Source organism: Euphorbia lathyris, chromosome 1 (assembly GCF_963576675.1).
Source record: "Euphorbia lathyris chromosome 1, ddEupLath1.1, whole genome shotgun sequence".
Taxonomy (NCBI): domain Eukaryota; kingdom Viridiplantae; phylum Streptophyta; class Magnoliopsida; order Malpighiales; family Euphorbiaceae; genus Euphorbia; species Euphorbia lathyris.
In genome coordinates this window covers 100,789,969-100,807,263 of record NC_088910.1, presented here as the reverse complement: position 1 = coordinate 100,807,263, position 17,295 = coordinate 100,789,969, and the positions used below count along the sequence as shown (strand labels likewise).

General features: G+C 34.4%; 1 protein-coding gene across 4 annotated transcripts; it reads right to left on the bottom strand.

Moving 5' to 3' along the window:
- Positions 1-10,984: 10,984 nt before the first annotated feature.
- Positions 10,985-15,267, bottom strand: LOC136208924 (KH domain-containing protein At4g18375). 4 transcript variants are annotated; one of them, XM_066000225.1, is made up of 8 exons: positions 15,114-15,267; positions 13,933-14,517; positions 12,845-13,273; positions 12,492-12,749; positions 12,130-12,378; positions 11,890-11,957; positions 11,534-11,614; positions 10,985-11,398 (listed from the first exon to the last, which is right to left on the bottom strand). In XM_066000225.1, exons 2-7 carry the CDS (start codon positions 14,494-14,496, stop codon positions 11,557-11,559), a joined length of 1,626 nt encoding a protein of 541 aa, XP_065856297.1. In that variant the 5' UTR covers positions 14,497-14,517; positions 15,114-15,267; the 3' UTR covers positions 10,985-11,398; positions 11,534-11,556. The 4 variants fall into 4 exon arrangements, with proteins under 4 accessions (XP_065856297.1, XP_065856290.1, XP_065856312.1 ...); XM_066000218.1 differs by having other exon boundaries at positions 10,985-11,346; XM_066000240.1 differs by having other exon boundaries at positions 11,534-11,602.
- Between the last annotated feature and the right edge of the window lie 2,028 nt (positions 15,268-17,295).

Genomic DNA, 17,295 nt, shown 5'->3' with positions numbered 1-17,295 from the left:
GTCACGGGTCACTTGGTCGGATCGGATGGCTCGGATTGGTCGAACCGGATGACGTAATAAATAAATAAATAATATTTATATATATTAAATATATATAATTAATTTAAAAATATTTTTATACATTATATATATCCAAAATAAATTATAAACAACTTTTGGTTTGTTATTTTTTTGTTAATTTGAGTCTTAAATATATAACGAATAAATTAAATTCAGACTAAATTGAAATATATCAACGTATTCTATGCCATAAGATCTTTTTAAAAATATATTATAAACTCAAAACGGACAAATGATGAATGAGAAATTGATGGTCAAAGTGAACCACTTGAAATGGTTTGAAAGAAGATAAAATGAAATTAAACACTTACATCGCACATAGGAAAGAAATAAGAAACTTAACTAGTTTATAAGTAAAGGGGCTTTACAAGCCTTTAACCAATTACTAGGGAAAAGACTCTATCACGCGCAGGGGGTGCAATCGACCAGCCATCGGTTAGGGGCGCACCCGCACGACGTGGGCGACGGCATTCCTTGACCCCCTTTTACTGTTAATTAATTTTTTTCAGCTCAATTTATTTTTTTCCCACCTCAATCCCTGTTTAATTCCATCCCGCCCAAAATTTCACACAACCCGCCCCTAAAAAATTCAAATTCAACCTGCCCGCCTTTAATTCCAGCGCGCGTTTTTTCTCCTTCCAGAGACCCGGGGTCGCACCGGTTCCCGAGCCAACCGCTGGGTCCCGGTCCAATCCCGGGTCTCGCCGGTTATTTCAACATTCAAATAACCGGCCAGGCTCGGACCGGCTTCCTCGCCGGTTCCCGATTGAACCGGTCGGACCGGCCGGTCCGGTCCGAGCTTGATAACATTGCTTTTCTATACTTATATAATTAGGGTCAAATTTGACCCTATCATTTCTAAAGAGGTGTAAATTCAACCCTAATATTTCTAAATAATATCAATTTTGACTTTATGTTACCAATTGATGTGAGAGAATCTGAACCAATCTTGATGAATCCTCAAAATGCCTGAGATAATACATAAAAATGGTTAAAGAGGGGTCGGGGACCGGTGATTCCGCTCTGATGTCTAAGTCAGTGGATGATACTGAGTAGGGCTGGGCACAGTTCGGTCCAAGTCGGGGATTCATGAATCTCCAGTATTGGATTGAAATTCGGAGATTAATAAAGGAAATCTCCAGGATTGGATTGAAAGAATAAATCTCCAGAATTGAATTGCCCCAAAATTTCGGTCCAGTCCAGTTCGGGGATTCGGAGATTCGGTTCCGGTCCAATCCAATATAATTTTTCGGTGATTCGGATAAATATCTAATAGTTTAAGTCTTAAAAAATAAATTAAAAATTTTATTTATAAAATTTTATTATCTTACATAACTTGAAATAAATGATATTTTTTAGGAAATAAACAATATTCATTAAAAGTTACAATAGACAACAAGGCTAAAAAAACCCACAAAATCAAAGTTACAAAATAACAAATCCATAAAAACAAACAACCTTTAATTCAAAAAAGACAACACTTCATTAGCAAAATCTCTCTATTCATCATCCCAATTTGTAATTGAATCTTCTTAACACAACAAATTTCTTGTTTTCCAAAGCAAAGGCAGTAAAAGCCAAACATCAACCTAAACATATAAAATTTACCATATTAATGAATCAACAAATGTTAAATTAATTAGCTTTCACTTCAATAAAATTAATCAACACACTAACAAAAAGTAAAAGGAAAAAAAATATGCTTACCAAAGTGCATTTGATTCGGTTAAAAAAACCTTAGATATCCAATTGAAATATGGATAAAAGAGATGATGCAATTTCAGTATCAGAACTAATTTCTACAAATTAAATAACATTTATATAGTTAGTATTCATAAACATTTAATTAAAATAAAACTATGAAATATAATTGGTAAGTAAATATTACCTTCTTCAATAGCATCAAGATCTTCAACTTCTTCTTCATGCTTGAAAGCTTGAGTTGAAGTTTTCAACCAATCTTGACAACAAATCAAAACAGCAGCTGTAGCAGGAGTTAAAGAACTCCTAAATTGATCCAAAGTTCTACCACTTGTGCTAAACGTAGATTCAGAAGCCACAGTTGAGCATTGAATTGCAAAAACATCTTTTACAACTTTGGATAAAGTAGGATATCGCATAGCATTAACCTTCCACCATAAAGTAGGATATCGCATAGCATTAACTTTGGATAAATATTTTTTATTTCATTTTATAAACGGGAATTAATCGGGATAATTTTTATGACTATACAATAATGTTATACCTTATTGTAATTAGTTTACCAAACCTTACAAAATATATAACTATATATTATATAATATTTCTCTTTATATAAAATTAAGGGTAAATAATTATAAGGTCCCTGAGTTTTTACTTATTACACTAGTCAGTCCCTCTGTTTTTAGAAATAATTATATAGACCCTCAGTTTTTGTTTTCATCAACTCCTTAGTCTTTATGTTTGAGTCAATGGTCAAACTATACCAAATAAATTTTAAAATACCAAAATTAACCTTTACTCTATATTTTAATAATAAAACAACTATTTTGTCTCAAAAAAATAAAAATAAAACAACTATTTCCTTTTTTATGTTTTTTCTCCTACATAATCTCTATAATATTGAGTAATTTATTTATTAAATTTTATATAATCATAGAACTTTAATTAGTAGCCTAAATTTTATTGACTAAAAAAATAAATGAAAAATATTTCAAAAATTATCAAAATAAAGGAAAAACTATATAAAAAGTAGTTTTTATTTATCTCTAATAAATTTTATAAATGAAGAAAAAAATACATGATTTAAAAAAAATGTTATTAAAAACTAAAAATTTAAGAGAATAAAATTACATTTTTAATGATTAGTATATACAATTATAATTTCGGTGTATATATATTTCATAAATTTTATGAAAACTGTTTAGATTAAATTTGAAACTAAAATATAATTTTTTTTATGTAAATAACTAGGGGCAATTTGGACTTTCATCTACAAAAACATATGAAGGGACTAAAGAGATGATTAAAATAAAACTTAAGGACCTTATAATAATATGATGGACCTACTAGTATGTTAAGCAAAAACATAAGGACTTTATAATTATTTACCCTAAAATTAATGTATGAAATATAAATTTATTATTGCTAAACTTTCGGTTATTTCAGTTCAGTCCAATCCAATCCAATTCAATCCGGTTATCGGTCCGGTCCTGGATAAATTTCGGTCCAGTTCGGTCCAGTTCTTTGACAAAAAGTCAACGGTCCAATCCAGTTCGGTTCTCTAAAAAAGTCAACGGTCCGGTCCAATTCCGGAGTTTTTTCCTCGGATATTCGGTTCGGTCCAGTATCTCCAGGATCCGTGCCCAGCCCTAATACTGAGTAGTATGTGAATTTGGGAAAGCAAATAGAATGAATTGAATTGAATACCTTTTGAGTATTATGTACCTTGTATTTATAGGACCTATAGGTTGTGCGTCCTAAATGTGAATAAGGGACCACGTGGCAGTCATTTGATCGGAGGTCAATAATGGTTATAACAATTGCACGTGTGATTCCATTAACCATGGCATTGGATATGTGGGTCAGAATGTGCATAAAATTTAGGGTAAATAATAATAAGGTCCCTGCGTTTTTACATAATGCACTAGTTAGTCCATGTGTTTTTAGAAATGATTATATAGTCTCTTAGTTTTTAATTTTGTCAACTCTTTAGTCCTTATATTTGAGTGAATGGTCAAATAAGACTAAATAAAATTTAAAATATCAAAATTACCCTTTACTATATGCTTTAATAATAAATATATATTTTTCCTATTTTATGTTTTTTCCTTCATAATAATAATCTTTCCACTATTAGTTAATTGTTTTATTAATTTTCATATAACTATAAAAGTGTAGAACTTATTCATTAAAAAAAATGAATAACAAATATTATAAAAAAATATAAAAATAAGAGTATAACTATATAAAATTATAAAAGTGATTTTTTTAAGAGAATAAGAAATATAATTTTTTATAATTAATATACACAAGTATAAGAATTTCGGGGTATATATACTACAAAAACTTCATTACAACTATTTTGATTAAATATGAAAACTAAAATGAGAAGTTATTTATTTGTATAATTAGGGGCAATTTGTACTTTTATGTATAAAAATAAATAAAGGGACTAAAGAGTTGATTAAGATAAAACCTAAAGACCTTATAATAACATGATAGATCTACTAGCGAGTTAAGTAAAAATACAGAGACCTTATAATTATTTACCCTAAAATTTAAGATCTCTTTTTACTAGTCTGTTAGACAAACAATTACGTCTGTTTTAAGAATTTTAGAAATGAATCACACAACATAAATATGTCTTAAGAATGTTGGATGTGATTAACCAAAAAACAAACCGAACACAGAAAAACATATGAACAATAAAACTAGAAATTAAAAGGAAAGAGTTAGACAAATATGAGGCTTGTATTAGCAGTTTCCTTAAGACAGATGTCATCGCTATTGACGATAGTCTTCCAGGATACAACAGATTACGCAAGTGAACTCAAACCGTGTGTAGGCTCGTTATCACCGGAGTAGGAAAACAAGAACATTATGAACAAATGGAGAACATGAACATTCGGAGAATATTTATTTTATCAACAACTTATGAATTTGACAATCCATTCTATATAAATAGAACTCGAAAGGATATGTCTTTAACACGATTATACACAGACAGACACGACTGTTCATGTATGAACACGACTGTTCACGATGGACACGGATGTTCATGAGAAGAGGTGTTTGTTGGTATTTAAATTAATATATAATTTTATTCAAAATTTTCCAACATAGTCTGCCTTATATTTGAGGGAGGGTGTTTCATTGGTCCATGTGTATTCATGAAGAGTGATGTGATATCAGATGTCCTTCCCCTCCCCCATGAAACTTTCAGTCTGAAGTGCTTTAAGGTTTCGTTTCATAGTGTGATCGAAGGGAAAATTCCTTTAGGTTCGGGTTTTGATCGATGTGTTATTGAAGGTGTCTTGTTAAGCTCTCTATTTACCATTTCTTGGTGTGTGACACATCATTATTGATTTTTATTTATATTCTCTATGTGAGGGTAGTAGATAGGAAATGTGATGTGATTTCATCAAGCTTTGATAGGCCACGTGAGTGTATAAGCATGACATCATTTCTCTATTTTTGGCTAACCTTCCAAATTTTTGACAGATGTCACTGTCGCATGCAATTTGCATTAATCAATGTCATTATTACTCGTTTTTAGGCATTTGGTCTATTTGGGAAAGGGCGTGATGATTACGATCTCTTTAATTAAGTGTGTCGCCTCTTCATTTTCCTTATGAGACAATAAAAAAAGCGTTGAAAGATACTTCGATTCTAACTCCTTGCACCTCTCCTTCATTTTCTTAGAGTTTCCAAACATTAAGTTTCTACTTCTTTTTCTCTATTTTATTTCTGTTGTATGGAAGGTTTGAGACTGAAGAACTCGAGTAGAGCCCCTATTACTAAGAGTGTTGAAGATTCTACTCCTTTTGTGCACATATGAAATAGTGCATTGCTCCAAAGAAGTCTAAATCTGCTAAGACTGGTGAGAAAACACAGGATCAATCGTTTAAGAAAGTCGGCTCCTCCAAACAAGTGAACCTCTTAGTTTATGATCAACCATTGACCTTGACGATATCAGATCTTATGAAGATAGTGGATTCCTTCCCTGAGTTGGATGAGATGGATGCCCAACATTCAATTTGAGGAGTAAATTGCATTTGACCCTTCCTAGGGATACTTGGGGGGGTTTTCTTCAGTTGTTGAAATGGGGTATATGCTTTCCCTTCTGATGGGATGGTGAATGTGCTAAGAGAGTTCAAATATGTCTCCCTGCCAAATTTCCCCAAATGCTTGGTTGGAGTTTCTCACTTTCACAAAAGTTTGTGAGGATTTGGACATTAGCTTAACTGGACCTTAGTTTCGATCGTGATAGAAGCCTCCAAAAAGGACGACGGACGATATGATCTGTTGACAAATGAGCACTCATCGAAAAGTTTTCTTAACAAGAAAGATGCAAAGCATAAAAGATTTTATGCAAAATGGTTTTGGCTAAAGGGTATCCTTCCCTCCCTAAAAGTGTTTATTCTGGAATTTTTCCGTTTCAAACCAAGTGGCACAAAGATCCATGCAATTCAAGCACTTCGAAGCCAGAGTGAAGTCTAATGGAAGAAGAGGAAGTTGGTTTGAACCTTTTGTCTGAATATTTTGTTCGATGTCCTTACCTTATCATGTTGGATATGGTTCGGTCAAACATACCTTAGGTCTTCTTAATCGGAAGGGGGAGATTAACTAAAGTTACTAAAGGCTACTAAAAGCTTAATGAAGGTGATTAGCTTTTTTACTTTATTTTCCTTTTCAATTTTGGATGCAAGTACATCTACTAACATGTTTGTTCATCAAATCATGCTAGCTTATTTGCGTGCCTTAGAGGAAGCTAAACATGAGGAGGTGAAGTTAGGAATGCTCCTACGGTGATGGTCAAAGGGAACGTTATGGTAGAATTCTCTGATCCTACAAAGGGAAGTTTTGAAGTTGGGCCTTCTATGGTGGTTGGAGAAGATACATTTGTTGGGGTTTCCACAGTTGCCGATCAAACTAGCACCAATTCATTTATAGTAGAAGGTCAATGGGGAATTCCTTTCTCGAACTTAATAGAGCTTATGGACTCATCTAATCCTGAAGTTCACGTGGTACTCTCCTCCCATTAAATAGATCCTCTGGTTTAAGGGGAAACGGAGGCTTTTAATTATGGTGATAATGTTGAGGCTGGAACTTACCATCTACAAAGGTAGGTTGCAAAGCGTTTAGGTTGGATGCTCAATCAGGGATTCCTTCTGAGCCTCTTTAAGCTGAAGGAGATGAGTCTACCTCATGAAGTGAGAGGTATACGAGAATTGATAACCCTTCCTCTAAGAATCTTGTGCTTAAAAAGTACAAGCCTTTGAGCAAGGTCAAAATTCTTGTTTTCCATTCCTCCACATTACTCAGGAATAGAAAGGAAGGGATCCATTACATTGACGATTCGGAGTCCTATGATCCATATCCCAAGAGGGCCAAGTCGACTCAAGCTGAGAAGGGGAAGAGGAAGGCTGGTGAGTCTTCTCTTCTAGAGCCTCTATCCGAAGAAGAGATTAAGATGTATGGCACCTACAATCGCCCTGTTGTGAATTATTTTCCCTTTCTCCTTTTTTATATATTTTTATTTACTTATTTTTTTATTTGGGGTGTCATTTGTACATGGAGAAAGTATCTTTGGCCAATCCTGCCATAGCTAAAGACTTGGGCCAAATGGCGATGTTTCCACATGAAAAGGATCTATTCGAATGGAAGTCTATGCAGTTAATGCTTGACTTGGACATGACTTGTACCATTAGGGTAAAATGATGTTTTGATGCCTTTCATCATCATACTTCTTCTTATTTTGAAACTTGGTTGTTCTCTGTATTACAGGATGTGGTTTCCACTACCAAAATATTCCAGCAATTTGCCAACTTGGGGGAGCTTTACCTGAAAGTACTTGACTAGCTTCGTGATCAAGTTGAACTGACTAAGGAGGTCGTGGATCAAGTTAAGACCCTTAAATAGGATTTGGGTGCTACCCAAAATGAATTTAAGGTAGTTAAAACATCAAAGACCTTACTTCAAAAAAGAGGGAAGATCGCCTTTTAACAAGTTGCTCAAGCAAATGAGTTGGAAGGCATCATCCGTGAGGGCGATCACATCATTCAAACTCATATCTTCCTTATTGGAGTTGTTAAGCTTTGTAATTACCATTTCGATATGAAGTTGTGCAGTCTACTTGTTCTTCATGATCTTTATATCATGAAGAGTGAGTAGATCTCCTTGTATGGGATAGACACTCACGGCAGGGAAAGGTAAGCATTATATTCAACTAGGGGTACTTATCTTTAGAAGTAATCTTAGATTGTGCTTATCGTTTATATTGATTGGTCATTAATATTGCATGTTTTTGGATATTGCTTCAAGAGAAGGATAACCCATTTAGAACTAAGCCTAAGGTGTTTAGTGGAAGATTCAATAGATATTTTAATTTGTAAGCTAAATAGATAATAAGTAGAATAAGAGATTATTTACTTGTTAATTCATTGTGCTGATCTAAATGGCTAAATATTAGAGTGCATAGCGATATGGCTTTTATATAGCATTAATGTTGTTCGATCATAGAGATGTGGGAAGAATTCCTTTCTGAATATCTTATTTGTGTTCCAATTAAGTACCTAGTTGAATATATATGTATTTCCATATACCCTGACTGTACCGTCTATCCCGTGCATTTTAGCATACTAGTAGTTATCGCATCTACTCTGTTTATTATATTGCGCGTTTATTATTATTTTTTCTCACTTAAATCGTTTTTCATAAATCAAACCCCCAACTATATTGCATGGTTACTACACTCTTTTAAACGTAACTAAATATGATGTTTATAACCCATTAAACTCCATGTGGATCGATACTTGAATATCATTTTATACTGTAATTGATGATCATCCATAGTAATATTATTACCATGTGCTAAAACATGCATTAGACCTCAAGCTGTCTAGGATAAGATAGAAAAGTGGTAAAAGAGGGGTCGGCAACCCTGCTATGATGACTAAGTCAGTGATGGAAATGATATTGGGTAGTATGTAAACTTAGCTGAGCAAATAGAATGAATTGAATTGAATACCTTTTTAGTATTGTGTACCTTGTATTTATAGGAGCTCTACATTATGCGTCCTAAATCTGAGTAGAGGATCACGTGGCATTCATTTAATGGAGAGGTTAATAACGTTTATAACAGCTGTACAAGTGATTCCGCTAATCATGACGTTGGATGTGGGTCAAAATGTGCATGACATTTGAGACTTCTTTTGAATGGTCCATGTCGCTCTAGTAGTTACATTTGACGGAGGGTGTATCATTGGTCCATGTGTATTCATGAAGAATGATGTGATATCATAGATAATTTAAAAAGATTAGTTTGACTATTATTTAACTGTTACATCGGACATTCCAAATAAGTTTGTAGATAAACTAAAGCAGTTTCAGTACATTTTTGTTGGTTATTTGTACCTATATTAGTAACACAACAAATATTCTAAACACTTTAACAAAAAAAAAATTGTAACTAACTTATATGTGGGAGACTTGGTTGTTAGCATTTTAACAGTTTGTTTAACTGTGTTAGTAAACATTATGGTCCCGTTTTGTAAGATGTAATGACCTTCGTAATGGAATGCGAAAAATGAAAAAAAAAAACCGAAAAAAAGGAAAAAATAGAAAAACGGTGAAAATGTTGAAAATAAACATTAAAAGAAACGAGAAAAATGTAAAAAAAATATATGAAAAATCAAAAAACTATACACTAATTTATTGATTTCGGTTAATCTAATTTTGTATTTGATTTCGATTCAATTTTCACATTTTTTCGTGCTTTTCACGATTTTTTATGTTTTCCGTTGATTCTAATTACTTTTCCGAGATATGGCTACCAGATGGTGCATACATGCTATGTGTCATTTCAATTAGAGATCTAAATTGACTCTTACTGATATGTTACTCATGCCATCATTCTAATCCCTTTTCATCAATTGAAATATCCTAATTGATACAAAACTCAAAATTAGATTGTTTTCTTAAGACAAATTAGAGTTGAGTGACCATTTTAAGATAAGCATGTAAATTCAGTAATCATTTTAAAACAACCATGTAAATTCAGTGACCAAAGGTAATTTAACCCTTAGTTTTTGAGCTAAATCTAGATAGAGATTGAAAATGAAAACTAAAATAATTATACAGCCACAAAAATTAATCTTAACTTTTTATTCCGAATTATCAAGTTCCTAAAAGTGCATTTGTACCATATATTATGACATTCATTCTAACGAAATTAACTCGGAATGTGCTTTGTACTCGTATTCCGCCTAGCAATAAGCTGGTGCTGAATGAATCCACACCCCCTCTTTGACAGAAAACTTGTTCATGCTCAAGCCTCCAGCAAACTGCCACCTGAGAACAACAAGTCAAAGCTACACTACTAATCTACTAACCCATCCAATGGGCACCAAAATATTACATCATGTAATCTACCTCTTGAATCAGAACATCTTTCTATAAGTCTCAATTTTGAACCCGCCACCAAGGTGCTATGCGGCGAAGTGCTGCCAACTTCTGGTTTCATTTGGCACCCACTAACCTTGCCAGCCAGTGCAGTTGGTTTCTGAGGCTTCGTATCTATCGATTTCATACCTCTTTTGCTATAAGTTAAAACTAATGCTTGCACTTAGAAACTCAGATCAAGCCTATCCATCTCTGCCAGCTACAAGCTTCTTTCAAGATTATGTACATGTGGTTGATATAATGATATATGCAAGTTACTGACCGCTGATGCATAAAACAGTTTCGTTTTTCTAAAGTATGCCTATACATAAAAACAGCCATATTCTAATACCTCTAACATTTAACAATGCATCAAATATTATTCTAGGAAAGAAAGGGGAGAAAATAAAAAAGGAATAAAAATAAATAATTTTCTCCCATGATTGAGCTTGAAATAATAATAATAATAATAATATAGCTAGTCCAGCAGAGTATGCCATGATGATGAGTTGTTTCCAGCATATCAAACTAGCAGTCACATGAAGTTGATCAACGAACACAATATAAGATTCTCTCATATGAAGAAACATCTTTGTCAAAAGCACCTCGAATTGCATTTTCATCCGGAAAGATGCAATTTTCCGGGAAAAAATTATAAGACAAAATCTAACTACCTTTTATAGATGGTGCAAGAGAACATATAAACCTGCAACTTGGATAAAAATTAGAGTTCTGCGACATTTCAAATAAACTTGCAATTTTAAATAAGCAAATTCCACCATGAGTTGAAACATAAAGCTAAACATATAAATAAAATCACAGTGATAAGAGGCAGTCTTAATACAACTCAAAATGGAAGCAGACATGGTTTCTTAAGTTTTAAGAAGAGTTCCACTAAAAAAGAAACAGAGGCATGACAGCTAAAGAGGTTTCAGGAGCAACAATATATAGAGCTTGGTATGTCAGGGACGGCAAATTTTGATAGAATTCAAATATCAGGATCTCCAAATAGATATGGTCCTTCTAGGTGAGATCATCAAGGTAGGCCATGAGGTTGTCAGACCCTGGTACATCTGGTCTTCCGGTTTAGGCAGTAAGCTTCATCAAAAAAAGGCAACTGGCTTCAGGCTTCATGGATCTCAGCTGTTTTATCGGGAAGGGAAAGGCAACATGGTAAAAGTAGAGCATCAGAACCCTATATAGAGGGAGACTGGATAGGTTATGACATGAAACTATCAAACTAGTGTATTTGACTGGGCTACATATCAAGATGAAATTGCCACTTTACTCCACAGACAGGAAAAAGTAAAAAAGGAAATTCAGAGTCTACCTGCGAATAACCATCATCAAATTCTAGTAATAGTTTTTACGTCGGGAACCATGTGTCTGGCTGGATAACCTGAAAACAGAGCTGCAAATAAGGATTTAGAAGTTCTAAAACCAACATCATCTCCTAGGGACCTAAGAACAAACAAATAAAAGTCTTGGACAACACTAGACATCATATAATTATGAAGGAAACACAAGGACAGTTCAACTGAACTATTTGGCAGTTTAATAGAAGCTTCAGTATAAGCCCGCCGGGTTGAAACTTCCACCGCCCAAGAAAAAGGCATCTCTAAATCATGATACTGAAATGGAAGATGACATATAATATAAAAATGGCAAAAGAGAGGTCATTCTCACCCATAAGCACTAGTTCGACCTGAAGAATAACTTCCATAAGCTCCATATGCACCTCCACTACTACCAATCTACACATTACAAACAACTATTATCACACATACGAGCACAAACGGTTGACAAATTTTGAAGACCTCAAAGTTTTCCCCCATTACATAAAATGAAGAAAAGCACTCAATACCCAACTAGAGATTTATGCACCTAAAAGAGACTATAATCACAGAATATACAAATCAAATTTACCTGTCCATAATTGTCACCAGCAGCATAATCATTAGAGCCATATCCGCCTGAATAAGAATGCCCACGTCCTGGCCTCTTACTATCTCTGCTATCATAACTTAACCCATCTGAACCATCCGTTGAGACAGGAAGATATGGCAGAACGGGTAGAAATGAAGAAACAGCACCTTCCCTGTCAAAAACATTAGCTCTTAATCGTTGGCTTACTTGGACGAGTGCATCTTTGGCCACCTCAAGGTCTCCAGAGATCTGGCATTCAAAAATGAAATGAAAAATATTAATACTATTTATGAGACATGCAGATTGATAATGGAAATACAGCTACAGGCAACACGATGCATCATTTGACACCGTGTACTTACCTGCACCATCTCATCATCTTTTGATGCAACTTTGGGAAGGTCGTCTTTTCCAAGTATGCGAATATTAGCTTTGGTTATTTTCCTCATTTCATTTATAATGGCTCCACCTTTACCAAGGAGACATCCAATTCGTGAAGTGGACACAAGTAGACGAGTGGTGAATGAGATGATGCCTGAATCTCGTTCGATTTTATCGCTACATCTGGGTTGCAAACGCAAGGCAGCTTCTATAGTTGGAGAAAGTTGGTCATCAAAATACTGAAATATACAAAAATTGGAATTCATTAGACATACTGAAGAAAATAACAAAACAAGATGTTATTTGACCCATGCATGTAAACATTTTATATTACCTCCTTAGCTGAAATATTTATCAAGCAGTCATCTCCTTCAGAAGTTGAACTGTCAACTTTGATAAGTGCCCCAGACTCCTGTCTGATCTGATTGATGATGGCACCACCTTTTCCAATTACACCACCAATATTTCCGGTTGCACAAACAATACGCAGAGAAAATTCTTTGGAAGAAAGTTCATCTCGCGGAGCTGAGTAAAGTGACCGGGACCAATCTCCCATGTCACCTTTATATCCTCCATAAGAACTCATCAATGGAGCTATTCCGACAATTGGAGCACCACCATTTGGACCCATCAATGAACTTGCAGAAGGGTACCCACTGGGGACAGCAGAAAAAAGCAAGTGCTGAGAACGTGATGGATTTTCATGAAGGCGCGAGGCAATTTGATACAAAGCCTTTTTGACAACCGCAGCTTCCCCGGAAATCTGTGGCTTGCCAAAAACAAATAATCAGAATTCCAAGATTAAAAGACATACATACGCACATATCTATATAGGCCCCAGGAATTAGCATGCTCAAGAAAGACCCAAAAAACAATTATTGGTCAATGAAAGTGCAAGTTACATGACAATCCAAGTAAAAAAAAAAAAAAACTCCTCTGTTTTTAACCCCAACCCAACCTTCAAACCACTAAAGGCAGAGGGTAGTACACATAAAGTTCCATTGAAAAAAAAAAAAAAGTAAACTTCAATAAGATTAATAGAGCCTTTCATTAGATATTGTAAAGATTAATATCTTCAGCATTTGACTTGGCAAGCTAGCTCCGCAACAAAAAGAATGAACTCCTCTGCGTCGGCTCAGAAAGAAAGAAACTTCCTAGGAAGAACCTAAACTCTTTCTGAAAGCACCCTTTGTTTTATTCTTACTGAACAATTTAAGTCAGGCTCTCCAAATTGTCAAAGGACCAGCCAGCTTTCCAGGTTTCACAAAGTGTAGTGAAAAAGAATAATTTGATGTGAATTAAAGATAGTAGGCTAAATCTTTTGTCCACCCAAGACATAAAAATAAGATTCATTAGACTGTAGTTTTTGAAGAAGAAGTCCAAAAAAGAAGTGAACAACGGCATATAAGAGATAGGTTAAACCTGCACAAGCTCATCAGTGCCCAATGCACAAGAAGGCAGATGTTCATCCTTGAGAATCCGTATCTGTGCACCAGTATCACTACGAATATTTTGAACTATCTGGCCTCCTTTTCCAATTATGGATCCTATCTGATCTGATGGTACAAGAAGCCTGGCAGTTACATGATGACCCTCTTCAGAGTCATCATCACTATTATCTTCTGCAATAACTCTATCATGCACCCTGAAAAGGGCATCCTGTGCAGGAGAAATATAATCACCACTATCCCCATAGGCATTGGTCTCATCATTAGCACTGTAGATGGTAACAACTCGGTCATCACAACCACGAACTGTCTCACCAATCCTAATCTTTGATTTTGTCTCTATCCTTAATTGCTTAACAATGTCCCCTCCTCGTCCTATGATGCTTCCAATCTTCTTAACCGGACAAAGGTAGCGGTACACTGTATCTTGTGAATCAATTGCAAAACTCTCTCTATCATCACCAGAATGTCTTCTTTTATTTCCTCCATTATCATAATCAGAATGAGAAGAATGTGTGCGTTTTCTATGACCAGCCATTACGCTGGGTTAACCAATTTTCTGCAACGAATCAATATATCACCAGTTTAGAATAACAAAACAAAGCACCAACTGGCATAGGCCAGATCAATAGCCAACAAAAGCATCAATTAGCATTTAGCAATTACTTTGTCATAAACCGACTCTCATCTAGATACATGACTAGATGACCTATGCATGATAACCTCATAGATTGAAAGATAAACGTTGTCATAAACCTTCAATTTCATGCGGCAATTACTTTTTTAAACAGAAAAACGCCCAGGCTCTAGAATATGAAAGCCTACCCGTCTTAATCCTACCATTCTATCAATCTAGATTCGGAACAACAACAACGGCGAAAACGCATGTTTATGCATATCGATAGAGCAAAAAATAAAAATTGAACCCCAAGAATGCTAGAGCGAGAACGAATCACAAAATAGCTAACTTTTCCAGTTTCAGTCCTCGCTCTGAGAAATCTAGATCCGAGAGAACCTCGTTTGAAACTCTATAACACCACTGGATTAAGCGTAAGATAAATAGGAATAGGCTTTGAACAATAAAACGAATGGGAAAAAAAAAACATACAATTGAAATAGGGGAAATAAAGGAAAAACGAGAATGAAATTATTAACCTTTTAAAGAAAGGAAGGAGATGGAGACAAGGAGCTTGATTAGTTCGGGATATCTCTTCAATACGGCTGTCTTCTCCGTCTGCAAGATCTTATGTCTTATATAGGGTTTTGACCGGAAATTTGCGTTTCCTCTAGTTTCGTGTTGTGAATAAATATCCGGGGATTGCCCTCCCAAATATTTTATAATTCTTAAGATAGCCACCGACTTTGTAAGATATTACATAACGTGCCCTGATACTTATTTTTTTAACAGTATGTTATTAAATTCCAAAAGTATACGGGTAAATTTCATCAATGGTGCCTTATTTCACACTTTGGTGTATAACCTTCAATTTATCTCACTAATATGTACGACCTTATAGGTGACCTCCCACTATGGTGTACAGCAGGTAAAGATGACCGGTCAACGCTCAGTCAACGCGCCACCTCAGCTTTGACCGGTCAAAAAATAAAAAAAAAATTCATAAATTACTTATATACCCTTATAAAGAAATTTTCCTTATTTATTTTCCTTCTCTTTTGGATTTTCCTTTCTTTTTCTTACACATCTTTCTCTTCTTGAAATGTAATCCCAGATTAAAACACATCTTTCTCTTTGTTTTTCTTAAGAATTATGTCCAAATTAATTTATAATAAAACCCTATTTAAATGTAAGCATTTTGATCAGATGTTTTTTAAGGGTTAATATCAACAAACCAAATGAATATATGCGTAAACAACACATGCAGTAGCAGTAGGAGTAGCTAGATAAATCCCTTGCATCTATTGTCCTTTTTTTGAATTGATTGAAATAGTGTGAAATGTACAAATTAAATGACTAAAATATGGGATGTGTCTTTCTCTTAATTTTGTACTAAATTCCAAAAATGGAGAATTTGTTTTGCTACTCTGTTTTCAAGCTGTATAACGAATTTCTGTTTATTTTAGTATCATTGATTTTTTTTATATAATCATGATTATTATGTTTAAACCCATCTTTTGCTATGCCTTGTGATTTGGTTTTATTTGAAAAAAATTGAATTTTGAAATCAGAAAATGATTTTCTTTTTTGACTCTGTTTTGCTCTGTTTTAAATTGGCTTCACAAATTTCATGGTTTCAGACTCATTATATAATCATGTTTATGCGTAAACCCATCTATTATAAGAAAAAAGGCTCGGATAATGCCTCTATGATGTCGGTGATTGGTGATTGATAACCTTCTGCTCCGATTCCGGTAACGACGAATTTCTCTGAATTGTGGTAGCCATTGAACCAAAACTTCAAGCATCTGTAATTCAAGCATCGGTAGTTGGTGTTCACCATTTCTATTGAAATGATGCTCCAAACCTGTAATTACCGAAACAAAATCATGGAGAAGCGGCAGATATCATTCCAAAAACCCACCATTGTGAATAGATTTGCAAATTTAGGATTTGCAGGTGAAGAGGAAATGGTGGAGGAGGAGATAATTTCATCTTCAGTCATTTTTCTTTTTCCATTACATATATAACTTCACTATTTTTCAGCTTTAGCTATTAGATATGGTGAATAAAAAATCGAAGTTCATTATCGTAGAGAGAGAAAGAAAGAGAGGAGAGAGAGTGTAAGAAAGAGAAAGAAACCCAGGAGAGAAAGAAAATTATTACAGAACAAAAGAAATCTTCCTTACAAGGGTATATAAGTAATTTATGATTTTTTTTTATTTTTTGACCGGTCAAAACTGAGGTGGCGCGTGACTGAACGTTGACCGGTCATCTTTACCTGCTGTACACCATAGTGGGAGGTCACATATAAGGTCGTACATATTAGTGAGATAAATTGAAGGTTGTACACCAAAGTGTGAAATAGGGCAAAGGTTGTACACCATTGATGAAATTTACCCAAAGTTATTTAATTATAAACTTTTTAACAGCAGGAGCACTATTTTTTTTTTTAATCAGAAAACATTTTATTGCAAATTAACAGTATCGGTACAAAAAGGCCCATAAAGAATAGTAAAAGAAACAAACCGATTAGCATTGGAATAGGTTTGTTTAGTTGAAGTATGAGTCATCCTATTCACTAATCTAGAAACAAAAACCACAGAAAAAACATGTTTTACTTTGCAAAAGACTCTTAATATCTTCCAAGACATACCCAAGTTCCGAGATGCCCCGAGACTTGGATGCAACACCGATCACTACTCGGTGGGCGTCTGTCTC

What these genes read in the sequence shown, in the direction of transcription:
- LOC136208924 (XM_066000225.1), bottom strand. Translation starts at nt 14,496, where the DNA reads ATGGCTGGTCATAGAAAACGCACACATTCTTCTCATTCTGATTATGAT. An exon ending in CTGGTGACAATTATGGACAG is followed by an intron (nt 11,958 to 12,129) that starts GTAAATTTGATT and finishes TGTAATGTGTAG; the next exon opens with ATTGGTAGTAGTGGAGGTGC. An exon ending in GGTCGAACTAGTGCTTATGG is followed by an intron (nt 11,615 to 11,889) that starts GTGAGAATGACC and finishes CCTTATTTGCAG; the next exon opens with CTCTGTTTTCAGGTTATCCA.